The sequence below is a fragment of the Melanotaenia boesemani genome, chromosome 8 (assembly GCF_017639745.1).
Source record: "Melanotaenia boesemani isolate fMelBoe1 chromosome 8, fMelBoe1.pri, whole genome shotgun sequence".
Lineage (NCBI taxonomy): Eukaryota > Metazoa > Chordata > Actinopteri > Atheriniformes > Melanotaeniidae > Melanotaenia > Melanotaenia boesemani.
Genome location: NC_055689.1, coordinates 32,543,786 through 32,562,588, shown reverse-complemented (window position 1 = coordinate 32,562,588; position 18,803 = coordinate 32,543,786). Strand labels below are relative to the sequence as shown.

The following is an 18,803-nucleotide window of genomic DNA, read 5'->3' as shown; positions in this document are numbered from 1 at the left end:
TAGCCCAGTTGTCGTGACTGGATTTAAATGCTTATCTAATGTTTTAAATCTAGCATATCCGTGATTATGGAGGTCAATGTGATGAGCAAGCCAGAAATAAAAACTGTGCCCCTTCTTTACTACAAGAGTCCCTTCTGTTTAATCTAGTTCATGAAAGTATGTTTTAACATTGTGTTGTACTGGATGAAATACTTATTATAGTGGCATTTAAGAAAAGACCTGCCTCTAATAAGGGGTTGGTGTCATGAGCTGTTGAAATAAACTAAAGTTTTTATTTGAAATTGGAAATATTATATTAAACTGGTGAAAGGTGAGGGTGTCAGGATTGGGTATAAAATGAAAAATCCCTCACCCGTAGCGATGTCGCACCACGTCCCTGCTCAGCCTCTCAGCCAGGTAAGCACCGATCCTGTCCAGTTTCTCTGGAGCCGAAACAGCGTAGAAGGTCAGCTTCTCCATGTCAGATTTACTGAGGCCATCCTGAGGAACATCACAACACAATCCAAATGTAAAGGTTCGAATTTAAAGTGAATTAGAAAAACTATGACTACTCATTTACCTGTGACCTCCATCACACTTCAGAGTGAACTGTACTGGTCCTGAAGTGAGAAAATAAGAGCTCAAATCTAAACACTGGCCTTTTGTGCGGCAGTAGCTGCTACCTCTGTACGTCTGGGGATAAGGAGGCAGAACCTGGAGCAGATTTCTGACGTCAGTCTCACTTCAGTGATGTAAAAGTCGGATGACATGACAGGACTGTTCAGACTGAGGTCACTTTGAAAGCGACCTGATATGTTTGGTAGTAGTACTGAGTACCACATAAAGTAGCCTGGGTTGGGAAAAAATGGGATTGTCCTGTTACGACTGTAATAACAGATCGGATATGGATCACATATGGACAAAAAAAAGTTGGATTTGAGCCACTTTTGCCTGCAGTGTGAAGGAAGCCTAATAAAGCAGTCTGGATCACCACCTTGGTCAAACAAGTAGCCGCCTTTCTATCAGTCAGATAGCAGCAGCTTTGGGTCACTGGTCAGATCCTGCACCTTCAAAAATATCTTCAATTACCAGAGAAGACTGATGAAGAGCCCTTCACCACCATCTCATCCCACCCTTCATTAAAAAATACTGCTGTATCACAACATTACAAATAAACCACACCTTAATAAACTTATTTTATTACAAACCAAATCCAACTTGTGGCTGTACAAAAAAAAAAAAAAAAAAGGATCAGAATAGAAAGTGGTGAATAAAAATCAAGTCTTGGTTTATGGGAATATTTTTATTGTCTGTTTAAACTGTGAAATACTCATTTAAGTTATTAAAGTAATTTGCTATAAAACATCAGGTTCATGCATTTCCTCGACTTCTCCTCGGGGCGCGATCATGACATTAAAGCCAACAGTGATGTTAAATGGACTGTGAACGTGTTGGATTTTACTCTTCTGCTCTGGTGACGAATGACTCGACTTCACATCATTGTGTAGGAATGTCACTGAGCCTCAAACTTAATTACACATTATTCAAGCACAAGTCAAACCATGAAAAAATTACATTAAATGATCTTTTCTTCAATCCAATTTTATTCAAACGCCATCAGAAACTGATAAAAACAAACTCCAGCTAATCACACTTTTTCTTTGTTTAAATGAGCAACAGTTCATTATTTATGGAAGTCAAAGTAGATATCAGCAAATCTACTTAAAAGACAATGGATGCAAATAAATATTCATGTGAGCAATCAGCTGTGAAGAGGAGGGAGCTAATTTGAGAACGTCCCCTGGGTGTTTCCAGCCCCTCTGGGTCAAGTTAAATAAATTCGATATGGTCACGACCATTCAAGTATTATGATTTTCCACTTCAACACTTCACTTAAACTAAAGGTCTCTGAGGAGGCGAGTGGGAGGGATGAAGAGAAAAAAGAAAAAAATCCCTCTCCTTGTGTGTAATGATGGACTAACCATTAAACCATTAACATTTCAAAAGTACAGTTTCAAAGTTAAACAACTTTATACTGTAATAAAAAAAGTATGAGCACATCACCTGTGTGTTTGAGTCCCTTCATGTGATTTATTAACCCTACTGCTCACCTAGAAAGCTTTAAAGGGCCCGGACGTCCTTCTAAGACTTGTTGACATGTATGTTTCCTCTGACCGTTCTCAGACAGTAACTACCCCCAGATCAGCCGGTTAATAAAGGTAGATGGGCCATTTTCCATCAGAGCCCCCACCTGATGGAGCTCATTCCCTGCTGAGCTCAACACATCTTTTCATACCTTTCCAACCTTCCTTAAAACGTCCTTTTTCAGACGGCCTTTGTATTGTCTGATAAATAAAATACATGTTTAATACTGCTAATCCGGCTTCCTTGTCCTCTCTTTCCTGGATCAGCGTCTCCGTTGGAAGGAGAGGTATATCGATGACAACCGTAGGGATAATAACAGCTGTTATTGGCATTTTTAACTTTCTGAAGGGAATCCTGCTCTAGAATTTATTATGTTTATATGACTGTTTTCTCAAAAAGTTTTACTTGTTTTTCATTTTCTGCTGCTATGTGAAGCACTTTGTAAAATTGTTTAAAAAGTGCTATATCAATAAAGTTTTATTATTATAATAACCTTTGTTATGAGAAGATTAATCCAGATGGTTTTAACATTCTAACGCGAGGCCATAGCTAGTAAAGAACAGCCTCCAGGAGCAGCATTGTTAATTCTTTTAAATAATTTTTTCTCACACACTGTGTACCAGCCATCCGATGATCGTGGGATCGTGGGATCATGGACAGACTGCAGTATGTGATGCTATTCTTCAAATACCCCCAACCCCTGACAGGACAGCACTTTGTATTCTAGTAGAGTATGCAATGACATGCTAGTTACCTTTGACTCTGTTGTAAACTGTCCATGAACCTGTAGCTTATCAACACTTGCGCCTCCTCGCTGAAGTATGTAAGAGGGAGCACATAACCCCCACCCCGTCCTCCCTCCACTGAATGCCAGTGCACTACAGGGCTCATTTTAAGATTCTTTTATTTGTTTTTAAACCTTCAAATGGTCTGGCCCCTCCTTACCTCTCTGAGCTACTCCACCCCTACGCACTTGCTCGGGGCCTCAGGTCAGCTGTCCTGCTGCTCCTGGACGTACTGAGGTCCAAAGGGAAGCTCAGAGGGGGCGGAGCTTTTTCAGCTGTCAGTCGAAAACTGTGGAATGAGCTCCCCCTCCTATAATAATTTGGTTTTTATTAGTTTTTAATCTGTTTATTCTTTTGAAATTGTTTATAGTTTTTAAAGTGTTTTAAAAACAATGAACAATTATTTTATATTATTTAGTTAATTGTTGTATTTTCTGCGTTGCTTGTAGTTTATGTACAGTCTTTATAAAGTTGAGTTCAGCTCACCTACAGGATCATCAGACAGGCTCATTAAGTTCCATTAAACTTGGAAAATCTACAACATATCCGATGGAAGCGCGTCTTCAGCTATCAGCTCTGAGATGAGGTCCACGATTTGCTCTTTATGTTCGACATGATCTTACAAAGCTAGCCACTGGCTGCTGATTGGCTGGATGCTTCATTCTTAAATGACTGGACAAAGCTGCAGAAGACTGACATGTTAGCTGTACCTGAAGGGGACCTCATTTTTAAATCTTGAAGTAGTTCCACTCAGAACTTTTTGTAGTCTTTGGTTCTGTGTTTCTTATATTTGTATTTCGTTAGCATCAAATCTCACAGCACCACACGCTTTGTACCAGAGCCTAGCAACCATAAATGTATATACGTAGGCGCCTCATTACACGCTGGAACGTGATGCAGACACTTCCAGGATAGCTTCAGAACTAACCGGAGTCAGGACAGTTCCAGCAGCTATACCCATATTTTGTGCAGCCTACGGTTACAATAACCAGCGCAATATTAATAGTCGATCACGTGGCATTACCTTTCACAAGAAGGCTAAGATTATTTATTTATTTATTTGTTGCCGTCAGTTCGTTGTGCATGTCTAGGAATTACTGATTTATTGTGTATTACATATAATATAATAAGTTTCCTTATTTACTCTCAAAAGATATACATTTTACAGCTCTCAACATCCCCACCAAACAGCTTTCTAAGTGTGTTAATGTTTTTTTTACCAATTATTTATTTAATTTTATTTAATTTTATTATTTAGGAATCTGGAATAACAATCCCACTGCAGGGCAGCTCCAGGGCATTTTTTTTTCCTGATGGTCCATCACACCAAGTCGGTCAGGCAGTGTGGCAGCACAAGATGAGACTGTGTCCCGATCAGCTGTGGACATTCACTCTACTTTAATGGCAGAGGAGGCGGTCACCTCCCCATTTGCAAGCTTTTCTGCCATCATATGTGACCACAGTTACCTGCCCGTCCGCTTCGGTGGTCTTGTGGACAACGCCTAGGTTGAAAGCCGGTATTTTTTATGTGTAACAGTGACCTGTACCATAACTACATCTCTGCTGTTTGTAACAAAGCAAACCGTGAGAAGATCAGGTAAAAATTCATGGAGTTGTGATGTTTCAAGATGGCGGCCGCGTTGATCGTCAGCTCCAATAGGCAGCGTCAGCCTATGAGGCGTCTATGCTAGCAACCCTGAAGACTTCCTCAGATTTTTTTTTCTGGTGGTTGGCGACCAGCTTGGCAAATTGGTACCACCATGTGGTAGTAACAGGTTACTACATACTACAATTAAAAGTGTGTTCAGTAATATCCCCACTATTTATTTGAGGATGAATAATGCTTGCAGTACTCACTTTGGGGTCCTCAGGGAAGATGTTGTCTACCAGACGTTTGTACCTCGGCCTCAGCGGCCCGCAGCAGCCACAGACTCCTGTAAAAAAAAGCAAAGACACGATTGTTAGGTGGAGGACTACCCCGCCCTCCTGATATTCTCGAGCTACAAGCCGTCATCACATGTGACCAGATGAAGCCCACACATGAAAGATGGAGCTTGGAAACCTTCCACCAAGCAGAGAGACTTGATGGTAAAACCTAAGACAATATAATAAATCAGCAAAACATGCTCACGTTTTCCTCCTCTGACTCATGTCAAGCTCTGTGGGGACGCCGAGACAGTCCAGACTTACTTTGCATTCCAAGAGCTGACTGCAGTAGGTCACCACATATTGACTAACATGAATTAGTATTACCAGCCGCAACCTATGAGTCAATAAGAGGTGTTGAGTCATCAGAATCGCAGCTCAGCTGTGTGAGGTGAGAAAGTTAAAGTCACAGGGGGCGTCGGCAGGACAAATGCTGCAGATTTCACTGAATACAGACTGATTTTGTTTTTTCTTTATATAAAAAAACAGTAATACTGTCCTAAGAGTCAGGAATAATTTACAAAAACTCATGTTTAATATCTGTATAAAAACAAAAATTAATTAAAGTTTTTAAACATGCATATAAGATTTCTAAGAATCTGCATTTCTTTGAACACAACAGACTTCGGTCGGTAATGAAAACCATGTGGCTGAAAGTTGTGGAAAGCCATTGCAACTTAAATGGCTTGTCAGTTTAAGGTCACCAATGAACTCGGGTTTCAGAGTCACCAGATCTCCATCCAGTAGAGCAGCTTTGGGATGTGGTGGAACGGGAGATTCTCATCATGGATGCAGCCGACAAACCTGCAGTGAGTGATGCTGTCATGTTGATATGGAGCAAAACCTCAGAGGGTGAATCTATCACACCAAGAATTAAGGCAGTTCTGGAGAGAAACTGAGGTTCAACCCGGTACTAGCAAGGTGGACTTAATGAAGTGGACGATGAGAGTATGTAGAAACATCATCATATTGACATATTGTTGCATGTCCTCATAAACAAAACATCAGAGTATTCCCAGCATCTCCAGTGGAAAATTATGTTAAATCTATATAAATATTCTAGAAATATTATGTCAATGTGTAAAAACCACTGGGGATATCTGCTATGTGGTTTTGGTCCTCTTACACAAAGTATGCCCTTTTATTTAACTTTAAAGTAGCAGATTTCATCTGACTTCAAGGTCACAAAACAGGAAATATTACCCATCACGACAACACCAGATGTATCTGTAAGCTGTACAAATCCTACAACTTCCCTGAGCACAGATTTGTGAACGTTTTTTCCTGATCGGTCTCCATCAGCACAGCATGCCATCTGTGAAATGTCAGTGTTTTTAGGTCTGAAGGAGCAGCAGACCAACAGCACAAAGGTCACTGCAGCATTCGGTTCGTCTGACAGATGATCAATGTGTGAGCCATTTAGCATCCAACAGCTACACACCAGCATGCAGTTAAACACAAATATCTGAAAACACACGAGTCAGGAAGAGTCAGGTCCAGGGAGGACTTGCATCATTACTTTAGGTTTAGAAACTAGATGTTATACAGTAGATAGTGTAATAAAACTACAGATAAACTGATTATAGGGCTGCAACAACAACGTTTTTATTTTTTATTTATTTATTTTTTTTTATGATCCAGTGTGTTGAATGTAAAATGAATGCTAAATAAAAAAAAAAAAAAAACAGTCTGTCCAGGCTGTCAGCAGAGGTGGGACTAGCCTCCCACCCCAAACCATCCAGCTTCTGTTGCTCTTCAGACTGACTTCAGATGGTCTCTTGGGGAGAATTCACACTAGCGCTCTTTAGTCTGCTTCAAACAAATCCTGGTCCACCTTCACAGCTCATTCGTACTCTGGTGCAGATCAAAGACGTGAGCTGTGGTCTGCTTGAAGACCAGTGGTCTTGATTCACTTGCAAGTGAACTCTGGTGGGTTTTACTTACAGTACAAAAGCAAACGGACCATCCAGCAAACCAAAGACAGGAAGTGACATAGGACACGTCATACCACATGCAGGATATCTGGCTACGTCGATCATACCGGACAGATTCTTGTGAAAACTGCCTTTGGTTTATACATCAAAATAAAAACAGAAAGCCCAAGACTGCATAAACTCGGTAATGCTCCGTCGTTTTCTTGCAGTGAATGAGCCACCTGAAGGTTGAAGGATTTATGTTGTTGTTCGAGGCCAACTGATGAGCTGGACTTTCTTCTTCCGCCTGCTTTTTGTCCTCCTTGGTCAGTGGTTGTTTTGGGAAATATCACCCCCTAGTGAGCAGCTGTTGCAACTGTGTGACGTTGTCCAGTGGGTTTGGTACGTGAAAGCCAAACCAAAGGAAGATGTAACATTTTTTTCAGCATTCCCTGCCCAACTAAACGGAGACCCCAGATTATCAAAGTGCACCATTGTTCGTTGGCACCTAAGCTTCCCATAGTTTCCACCGTTCACCACTGAAGGCGTTACATGGGCCAAACGTGCTTTCTTTCCACAAATCATCATCCTGAACATTGCTACCTACCAGATGATCTTTTTCAGAAGCTCTGGGTGTTTCCCAAATCTCTTCTCCCTTTGGTCCATTGAATCTCTCTCACTACTACAGCTATACATTTGGATTTTTCTGCCTGGAAGTATTGAAAAAGAACTTTTAAACAGAAAGAGCCTGACAGATGGCAAAACAATATGCAAATAAAATGGACTGAAAGCAGGAATGCTCATGTCATGTCAAGATTAGTAATGAGCATTTTAGGTGATTTTTGAAGTTGACTAAAATAGAATAGAACTTTGTCATTGCAACAAAAAGTGCAACGAAATTACTCAATTCAAAGTTCTCCAGTCAGTGCAAAATAGAATAATAAACAGAATGAAATGGAAATATTCGCAACAATAAAGACAAAATACAACATGGCTACAACATAGTAAATAAGATGAAATAAGTAATAGCTGCCAGAGTATAATGTTTAATATATAATGCAATTAAGGCACAGTTGTTTAGTGCAATATAAAGGACATAAAAAACCTGAGGTAGGTTACTAAGGCAAAAACAAGAGTTGGAGTTTCAAGTACTTGTTTTTGTTCAGCTCTTACTGCTGTTGGGTAAAAGTTGTCCCTGAACCGGTTTGTCCTGGCAGTGATTGATCTGTACCGCCTGCCTGACGGTAACAGTTTAAACATGTGGTGACCCGGGGGTGTCGGTTCTTTAAAAAATTATTGGTTGATTAGTCGTGACATCATCATGATGTCATTAATAATGGGGGGGGGCTACAAAAAGAAAAAAAAAACTATCTCCACATAGAAATTGTAAAAAGGGCATGAGATGTTGATGACAGCAAAAGCTGCTTAACTTTCCACATCCACACCAAGCTTGGTTGGTGGGGAGAGGTGATTACTCCTGGGTGAAACAGCAACTAGCTTCAGGGTTAACTCCCTTCTCTTTGCTGGAACTAGAAGCGCTGTGTGGTGTTTATTGTGAAAGCTGGTAGCAAAACATTCACAACTAAACAGGAAGTTTCTCACAGCGACTTTCTCTGCTCTGACATTGCACAAGGAGGGCAAGACACAAAAGGTCATTGCTAAAGAGGCTGGCTGTTCACAGAGCTCTTTGTTCAAACACATTAACAGAGGCGAAGGGAAGGAAAACATGTGGTAGAAAAAAGTGTACAAGCAATAGGGATAACCGCACCCTGGAGAGGATTGTGAAACGAAACCCATTCAAAAATGTGGGGGTGATTCACAAAGAGTGGACTGCAGCTGGAGTCAGAGCTTCAGGAACCACCAGCACAGACGTATGCAGGACATGGATTTCAGCTGTCACGTCCCTTGTGTCAAGCTACTCTTGAACCAGAGACAGAAGCGTCTCACCTGGGCTAAAGACAAAAAGGACTGGACTGCTGCTGAGTGGTCCAAAGTCATGCTCTCTGATGAAAGGAGGGTTTGCATGTCTTTTGGAAATTAAGGTACCAGAAACTGGAGGAACTGGAGAGACACAGAATCCACGTTGCTTGAGGTCGAGTGTAAAGTTTCCACAGTCAGTGATGGTTTGGGTGCCATGTCATCTGCTGGTGTTGGTCCACTGTGTTTTCTTAGGTCCACGGTCAACGCAGCCGTCTACCAGGAAGTTTTGGAGCACTTCATACTTCCCGCTGATGACAAACTTTTTGGAGATGCAGATTTCATTTTCCAACAGGACTTTGCACCTGCACACAGTGTCAAAGCTACCAGTACCTGGTTTAAGGACCATGGTATCCCTGTCCTTAACTGGCCTGCAAACTAGCCTGACCTTGACCCCGTAGAAAATCTCTGGGGTATTGTGAAGAGAGAAAATGCGATACATCAGAGCAACCTGGGCTCTCATAACACCTGAGCAGAGCCTAGAACTGGGCAATATAGAAATTTTTCATATCACAATATTGTTTTTCATTTCAGGAAATATCAATATATATATATATATATATATATATATATATTCATTAATTGTCAGGTATAATCTTTAAAATGAAAAGAAAAAACATTTGAAATATGTCAGTCTGTGAGGAATGAATGTCTACATTATACAAGCTTCACTTTTTCTATGGAATTACTGAAATAAATCAACTTTTTCATGATATTCTAATTTTATGACGAGCACCTGTATTACCCTCAACACTCCAGACAAAAAAAAGGCGATTCTGGGTAGTTGGTGACTTCATTTCCCAGAAGCCCTTTTTCCAGGCAGTGGACTGAGCTCCCAAGACCCCCTTCATTCTCCCTGAAGACCTCTGAAACAATGAGGGGTGACCTCAGCACCTCCAGTTTATTTTCCAGCTCCGGAGTGGCGCAGTTTGACGGCAGCTCCGGGAGCGTCAAGATTAATCAGCCTCATTACAGCTGGTATCAACAGCCGGTTGTCAAGGCAACCTTTCCACTGCAGAGGTTGCATATTGCTCATTATGAATCCTGCAATTATTCGGCATGTTAGAGCGGAGAGCAAAGAGGGGGGCAGCAGAGCGAGTGTTAGGCTGACCCGGCGGGTTTAATGGAATTCAGCTGTGAAGCTTTTAACGCCACAGACTGAATTAAACCAGAAACGGCTTCTATTTATTTATTTTAAGACTCGCTGTTTGTACGCAATGAGAAATTCTCTGGAAACTGACTTTTCAGTTTACTTCTCCACAGATGTGCTGGTACTAGTGTGCATGTTTAAATGAAGTTTTAACCATCAAAAATCACTGTAGTCCACAATATGATCAGCTGATTACATGTTTATTACAATACAGACCCTTTTTTATTTTTACTTTTGGGTTTATTTATGTTTTCGTTTTTCTTTCGCTGTTGTGGGGAATGTCTTTGCTTTATTTCAAGTGACCACATGAAGCAAAGTTTGATCTTGTGGTAACTGATCCTTGATAAAATGCAGGGTGTGAAATTAGCATCCCTGTTTAGATGAAACCTGCAGGGAGCTGGTAGGTTTTTTCTTTAATTATTAATTTTAAGCAGTACAGTGGATGTTTTTAGACCCGTGAGGTCTCTCATTCCAGCATGGAGTGGAGCTGGGACCATCAGATATTGGCATCGGGCTCGGTTACATGAGATATCATGTCACAGATCCACATTTAGGTCCAGTCTCTACGGTCTGATGAAGTCACTATCACAGGGGAAGTTTAGGTTTACAGTACAAGTATTGTTTCAGGATTAATTAAACGTTTGTTATTAATAAACAAAATCAATTAATGGATTTTCCCAAAGGTCATAAATAGACGTGTGTATGTGTGTATTTATCTCTGGAGTTGATAAAGAACTTGAGTTTCAAAGAGGATGACGTCTCTTTTACTGTCATTATGTGTGATGTTTATCTAAATACAACTAGACTTTTAGTCAAGAAGGAAATTAGTGTTTGTTTCTTGGTTGCAGTGAAGCTACTTGGCAATAAATCTTATGCTGTTGGAAATTTCCCTTTGAAATGGAGCCACATTTGTAAGGAAAATGCATTTGTGGGATGAGCAGTAGAGCTGAGGATGTGGGTTGCTCACTGACAGTTTGGTGCCATTTATTTGATTGGACGATTGAAATCTGAAGAAACAAGACATACTGGAAATTTAACAATGTCTTCATTTAACAAACAGGACCTCAGTATCAAGTAGAAGAACCATATTTAATATATTTAGTGTCTTTCGGACCATTTTTTTCTGTTTTCCAATAACTTGTATAAAGCAGTTGCGCCTTAAGCCTCATTTATGCTCATTAACCATCTGAAATGTACCTCGGAATTGAACTCTGCCCTCTAGTGGATGTTTTGCCTAACAACCATGTCAACATAAAGAATTAGACAGTCATAACTACAGTAAATACATACGTAAAGAAAGAATAAATGAGACTTGACATGGTGTGACTAAAAATGTTAGCTTGCTAATGTGTTTTCACATCTTAGCAACTGATTGTAGTTAATTCAGACAAATTTATGAATAAATAAATAAACTCAATTGCAGAGTTACATTTAATTTCACAGTGACTTAAACAGCTAATAAATATAACAAGTTTTCTGTCAGTCGCCCTCAGCTTGATGCAAGTGTAGGAACATTTGGCAATGTCAACATTTTATCCCAAATAAAAACAGGAAAACTGATTAAAATGCCTCCTTGCCTTCTTCTACAGCTTAAAGCAGCAGCCTGCCTCCAACCATCCATCCACCCACTTTGCTGTTTTATCTTTTTTAAGTGAGAAAGAAGATTTTGGCAAATGACTATAGAACATTTGGATAACAGGGAGTTTATTTTTGAAAGAACTTTAAATCTTAATTACAACTTGCTTTGAGACTCAGTCCAGAGTTACTATTTTAGTCGTAGCTTCCTCCAGACAAACAGATGGGGCTCTACAAAATTAGACTTTTGAGGTCTAACACATTGTATTTAAGAGTATTTCTTATCTCACTATTGCATCTAACCACACTACATAGTTTGTTTCCAGCCTTCACATTTGGAAACGTGTCTAAATGCAAACACACAAGCTGGGTTCTTGCAGAGCATGTGTGCATGTAGAGGTGGAGGATGAAGGGAAACACCTGGCAGGTTCCTCCTGTGAGAGGCGTTCAGGGACAGCAGATGGATCGGCCTGGGGACAGCAATGCAGAGATGGAGACGGTATGACAGCGAGCTATTTTCATCCTCATTATTCTGCCTCGGATTCCACGGCCACTTGGTGTGGAAATGAAACGAGCTTAACAAGGGGCTTGGTTTTAGTGCCTTCCTGCCTGGAGGCAAACCTCTGAAGTAAGACCAACACTTGCTACTGTGGGAAACAGAGACCATCAAGAAGCCAAACAAGGACAGCTTTGATTCTGGACTCGCCAGATCCAAAGGGTAAGTCAAATAATATTTGTAAGTGTTGTATTGTCAATAAAGCCCACAGGCTGAAGCGAATAGCCCTGCCCGGCTGACAAGAACAAACACGGTTGATCCTCTTCATCCATTTCAGAGCTCCCAGCGATTAAAAAGTCATTCTAAAAAGAACCAACTGGCATCCATGAAACCACATGCTGCATTTCATTTGGACTCACATGGACTTTGAACAAATTATTTTATATATATATATTTTTTTTTAATAAAAAATGTTTATCTGTGCACAAATGCTGGCGTTGCCAGGGACAGAAAATGAATGACAGCAGGTTCAAATCACATTAAAATCCATTCTGGCCATGAGCATCATCGCTGCAATACTGTAATAGAGGTGATGCATCAATTTAAGTGTCCAGCAATGGATCTGCAGAGGAGGCTGCATAATCACAGCAGACCTGAGATGGTGGGCACACGAGCTGATAAATTACACCGAGCATGACAAACACAGCTGGCTGAGAAGAGGCCATTACAGGAGACCGAATCCATCATCCCGCAGCGACACGAGCGCAGAGACAAGTTAACACAAATGTCAGCGTTTCCATCCTCAGGCCAAATAAACACGTTTGGCATATTTAAATGTTTGATAGAATATCAGCAAAGTGTCCACGTTTACATCTAAAAGAAAAAAAAGCTGTAAACTGCTTGTTATCTGCTGTTATCTGAACGCACACAACTACACAAGCGGAATCTACTCATCGTAGTAATTTGAGATAATTCACTTCAATCTAAAATCGATGTAGCTTTGTTGTTTTTATGGTAATAAATGATCGGAGAGCCGTGTGTCAGGAATATTTAGAGCTACCGCGATGAATAAAACGCTCTTTATATGACTTTTTGTCATATAATGCACCCCCATTCAAACAGGTGGGGTTGGAATGGTGTTCCCTACATTATAACGAGTGAATTTTGACTAACCAGTGTGGGATTCTTTCATGTAACTTACATACTGGCTTAATAAAACAAGGGATGCAAATCTCTGTGAGCCTTAAATCTGCTCTGCCATGTAATGCATCCCCCTCCTGGAGCTTGAATGCCAAGAGGTGGGATTGAATGGTGTTTCCTACCTTTTAATTATTCTATTATTACTCATGAGCGAGAGTTTTATACATGTGACTCATATATACTAGTCATTAAAACTTGTAAGCCATGTAAACCAAATAAAACTTATAACCAGCACTTTTGTTTTTATTCTTTTCCCTTCTTGTCATTATTTCACCACCCAAAACACGTGATGATAAACAAATAATTTAGGGCTGCAAGTAATGACTAATCTGATAGTCGATTAGTCATCGACTATTAAAAGGACTAGTTGACTAATCGGATTATGTATCTCATAATTATTAATGGCCCTTATCTCACTTTAAGCTTTGAAATCTTGCATGAGGTTGTTGTGTAAGTCCGACGTTCCTTCTCTTTAAATGTTCGAGCATTGCAGACGTCTCACATGTATTTATTTTGTAAGTTTAACAGGAAGTTATCTCAGACTTTTGACATCCTCTGCTGCCCTTTTGTTTCCTGGTCAGCTGCCATATTTTTCCCCTGGCGGACTTTACTGCGCACGTGCAACTCTCAGCAGAGATAAAAAAAAGAAGACGATGTCTCACTCTGTAGTTTTTTTGGTTTTTTTGCCAACAAGAGTCAACGGATAAATTCGTTGTTGACTATTGTCGACAAGGTCGACTAATTGTTGCAGCCCTAAAATAAATCACTTGAGTGGAAGATTTTGCCGTGTAGTCACATCACATTCTTTGACTGGTCATGGGCTAATTTTACGTAGGAGGCTGAAATGCTGCCAAAAACACTGGACAGAGGAAAGTTACACTTCTTCAATGAGCTAATGAAGTGAATAAAGAACATTTTACTCAGTGGGGTAGCTCTAAACATTACTAAAGTACAAATCTCAAATAATTTATTGTGATAAAAAATGTATATATATATAAAAAAACAATAAAAGCTACATCGATTCTAGATGTAAATAGTCTCAAATTACTACAATGACACGCTTAGTTGCGTGCGCATACACCGACGGGCATGCTCATCTCTGCAGACATGCTGTTCTCGGCATAAAACGGGTCAAGTGTCAAAAAACAGCCTTCAGTGCAGCAGTGGGCGCTACCTCTGCAGCTTTCCGACATTGGTGTCTCTTCGACGTAAAAGTGGGATGATGACATGACCGTTCACTGAGGGTGCTTTGATAAAAGGCCGATATGCATCAGATTTATTACCACATAAAAAAGTAGCCTGGGTCGGATGTGGGGAAAATTGGGATTGTGCTATTTAGCATGTCATAAAAAGATCTGATGGAAAAAAAGAATCTGTGTGAGGATAACGTAGATGAGCTACAATCCAAATAAAAGCTGTTTCTCACCACAGATTCAAGGGCAGAGCTTACAATGAAGTCACAAGAAACGTCATGGAAAATCCACAGAGCCGTTCAGCCGACCACAGTCACGACAGCGGCTGCAAACATTCGTCCGTCCATCACGCTGGTGACGAAGGTCATCCACTAAAATATTACAATTTACTGAACTGGGTCAATTTTACACCACAAATTCTGCATAAAGCAATAAACAAGTTACTCCCAGAAGACACCCAGAAACGGTTCTTACAGAGGAGGAGGTGGTAATTTAAAGGTGGGATTTATTTTTTGTGTATATTTGAATGTGTATGTATGTGTGTAAATGTAGATGTGTGTGCTGGCTATTCATATCATTTTTTGTCTTGACATGTGTAAAATAAAGCCTTCATTCATTCAGAGGTGTACTACTGAAAACCTGCAGTGCTTCCATGAATAATTCATGTCTATGTTTTTAAATTAAGAAATCACATGGTTCCAGACAGAAAGCATGTACATCTTCTCTATTTAAGAAAAAATTAACACTAATTTCATATATATTAAAACAAACCAAACTGGTGATTAAATACCTTAAAATGAATTATTTTTTTTTATCATTTCTATGGTGTATTTGAATCTGAAATGCCTCCCTACTTATTTCTCATTGTGCTTTAAAATGAAGGGATCAGTGAGAGGGACCTACCAGAGTTCACTAGACCCCGTCTGTTAGGTCCTCGGTTGTAGCTGAAAGCTCCATCAGCCTCAGCTCGAGGCACCTGCCTGTACCTCCTCAGGAACCTTCCTCCCATGTTTACACAAAAAGACGGCATGACTGGAGCAAGTTTTATCTAAGCTGAGCTCCTCGCAACGCGATTTATCCAAAAAGTTGGAGTAGTCTGTGTCTCCACCTCACCAGGTAAGAGCATCTGCCACCATCAACATCCACCGATGGACAGCAGGTTCAGCCAGTGAGCATCATGGTGTTCGTCATCACCTGAGATTACCCCACGTTCTGACAGAGAAGACGAGACGCCGGCTGGTTTAATGTGGGCCGTCCGCGGCGGCTCGGGTTACCTGCTTCTGTGCTCACAGGAAAATGTGAGCTTGCACAGAGATGCAGGCAAAACATGGAAACACGAGGGCCTTATGAGGCGTCGTCTTACCTCCGTGCAGCCACGTTTTCATGTAAATATGACGCAAATTTTAACCAAACAATGCTGCAGGTTCCTCATTGTCTAACTCACCGGGAAAACCTGAATGCAAACAAGCTGCATTTCCTTTCATTATTTCCAATTCCTGACATGTGGATGAGGTGGGACATCAGCTGGTAACAGATCAGCTAATCTAAAGTAACTGTGGTAAAATCCATAACCTGGCAGCTGGTTGGTTTGTTGGCTTGTTTATGTGGAACTGAATCAGTAAAGATCCTCTCCACCCTCCAGCGAGTCTACAGAGAAAAATAATCATCTTGTGAAAAAGTTTTCTTGTATGTAGAATCTCCTGCTTGTGTTTATCGCCGCCTTTTCTCAAGCTTATTTTTAATCAGCCCTTTGACACCTGACGTTGGAAACTTGCTACAAATCTATTCAAATTCTAAATGATCCTAAATGCAAAAGATTTATTTTATTCATTTATATGATTTAATTCACTCCTTTTATGTATTCATCTTTATATTTATCTCATTTAACTCATTTATTTAATATTTAATTGCAAACTTTTTTCTTCCATTTTTTATATAATTTTAAATAAATGCAGGTGTTAAGAGGTTAAAATATTTCTATTCATTTTTGTTTTAATTTAATCTACTGAGCACTGGACAGCAGACTTCAACCAGTTTTTGATAACCAGGCCATCAACTACAGAATGGCATTCCAGCATAAATAAAAGTTAAACAAACAAATAAATAAATGCCTACCTACATGATAAAGTAAATTAAAAAAACACTAATAAGTGTAATTTTTATAGTAATATGCACCAATCTTTTTCCTACATTCTTGATTCGTTATTTATTTTCTATTCAAGACTCATTCTCTGAAGCTACATTCATTTCCCAGCTTTTCCGGTCAAATAATGAGATTAGAGGAAAAGTACCAGGAACCGTCCGAGTCCAACACAGCTGATCCAACCGGTGATATTAATGTAGCGTTTAGAGAAATGTCATAGAAATAAGTTTAAGTAATTTTTATTTTGAAAAATCTTTAGTGAAGCATCTCAACTTGTTTACGGACATAGACTTTAAAACACATCCAGAGCCATATTTAATTTTTGCACGGACTTTAATTTAGAGTTAATATTTATTAGTTTAGTAAAGTGTAAATGACATTTCACCTCTGAGATGACCGACTGAACGTAACCCACAATATATCCTATGGCTGTTCACTATCTTGATGCTAACCATGGTAATTGTAATTCATTGAAGGTATCTGGAATAGAGCATATAGAAAACCCAATCAGAGGAGGAGACAGACTTAAAAAAAACTCTTACAAAGAGTCATTTTGGATCTACACACTAAAAGCGACACAGTACCAGGTTTGAATGGGGAACTGGATTTTTCTCCTTTTTTGTAATGTCTGGCAATGTAACTGATTAATCTGTGGTTCCTTAAAGAAGTAATGAACAATATTTATTTTTTAGTAAATATACGTATGTCTATTGATGTATAAAGACATATCTGTTAAATCTTGTCATATTATGCTAGGTTTACCTGTTTTTTAAAGAATCTCTGACTGTCATTGGCAGGTGACGGTACCATGTGATCGTCTACCCGCCCACACAGACCAGCTGCTGGTGATTGTTTATACATGAATCATGACGAAGGCCTCTTAGGCTGAAACGCGTTGATGTTGTTACGTTTTTTAATAGATTAGCCATGAGATAATAAAGGCTTTTTATTTTCTACCTTCTTGAGTGCCTCAGTAATCTTTTCATGAGTTCATCCCACAACTGAAGAGCACCAGAGGAATAACATCTTTTACACCCAAGAACGATTATTTTGATTGAAATTGAGATTTCGATTATTTAACACGATAAGGGGGAGGGGGTGTTTTCATTGGTAGTATAGCCTACTTTCTTTCCTCCAGGTCCCCATAGCTATTGTTTGTCTCAGACCAACAGCTATGTTCTGCCCGGTGTGATCTGGAAAAAGTGAGTCTAAAATGTAGCGCGACATGTATATACAGCTCTATGGTGCGGCTTGACCACAGGTCCGTAGCACTGGCGAGACACTGGACTGTAGCCACGTCCTTCACAACACCCTCACCACCCTGATCGTCCAGGGCAGGGAGACACTCCACTAACATGGAGACGAGATGGAAGTGATGCCGTTTGTCCAAAGTGGTGATGAGGTTCTTAAAACCCGGGTTGTTCACTGTGTTAACTGAGAAAAAAGTTCTGTTTCTTTATAACATTTGTCTCTCCGTGTCTCTGGGAAATGGTGAATTATTTAGTCAGGAACATTTTTCTATTATCTTGTGTTGCTTTGCAAGACCCCATGTGCACGTCTACGTAAACAAGCGCAACATTTCACATGCACGAATGTCGCCTGTCGCTCGGCTGGAGGAGGGGAGCGATTTTCGTCTCATCGCCCCAGTTCCATAGAAAATGATGGAGAAGGAGCTACGTCGCCTCCATGTGTCCAGCCCTTAACTGGCGAGGTGTTTGCAACTCCCGCTGAGTAAAACTAAAACGGTCGGGGCTGTGGGAGGAGTTTGTGGGAGGAGTCTGTGGGAGGAGTCTGTGGGAGGAGGCTGTGGGAGGAGTCTGTGGGAGGAGGCTGTGGGAGGAGTTTGTGGGGGGAGTCTGCAGCAGAGCGCTGCAATGCCAGTGGTGCTCTTTTCACAACTGAAAACAGCACAAGAGGAAACTGAAGCAAAAAAATAATTGATTATTTAATTTTTATGATCGATGAAAACCCAGATCCTAATTGTGGTTAAAATTCGATTAATTGCCCAGCCCTACCGGGACGTAGGTGAAGAAGAGCACCTGCGTTATAAGAAGCTGTTATACAGAATAAAGAGAAATCTCCAGGTTTAATTAGTCAAGGCAAAGCAGAAGCTCTACACAAAGTAAAAAGATGATTGTTGCTTTGTTGCATGTCCGGAAATCAGCTTTAAACTTCCATCCACTTCCACCACTTCTCCAAGGAGAAGTAAACACACACTGAGACACACCCTACGGTAGTAAATCTCACCTCCAGCAGTGCTGTGTGCTTTAATCTACACCTAACCCGTCTGAGGAACATAATCTGCTAGATTAAAGACAGGA

The 18,803-nt window shown here is 40.2% G+C and overlaps 1 protein-coding gene across 6 annotated transcripts in view; it reads right to left on the bottom strand.

Moving 5' to 3' along the window:
* Window positions 1-18,803, bottom strand: part of efr3a (EFR3 homolog A (S. cerevisiae)) — a 146,873-nt gene that overhangs the window by 95,878 nt on the left and 32,192 nt on the right. For all 6 annotated transcript variants that reach the window (XM_041991666.1, XM_041991661.1, XM_041991660.1 and 3 more), the window contains 2 exons: window positions 4,767-4,843; window positions 353-480 (listed from right to left, as the gene is read on the bottom strand). In XM_041991666.1, the coding sequence (XP_041847600.1) occupies window positions 353-480; window positions 4,767-4,843 (205 nt within the window). The remainder of the gene's footprint in view (window positions 1-352; window positions 481-4,766; window positions 4,844-18,803) is intronic.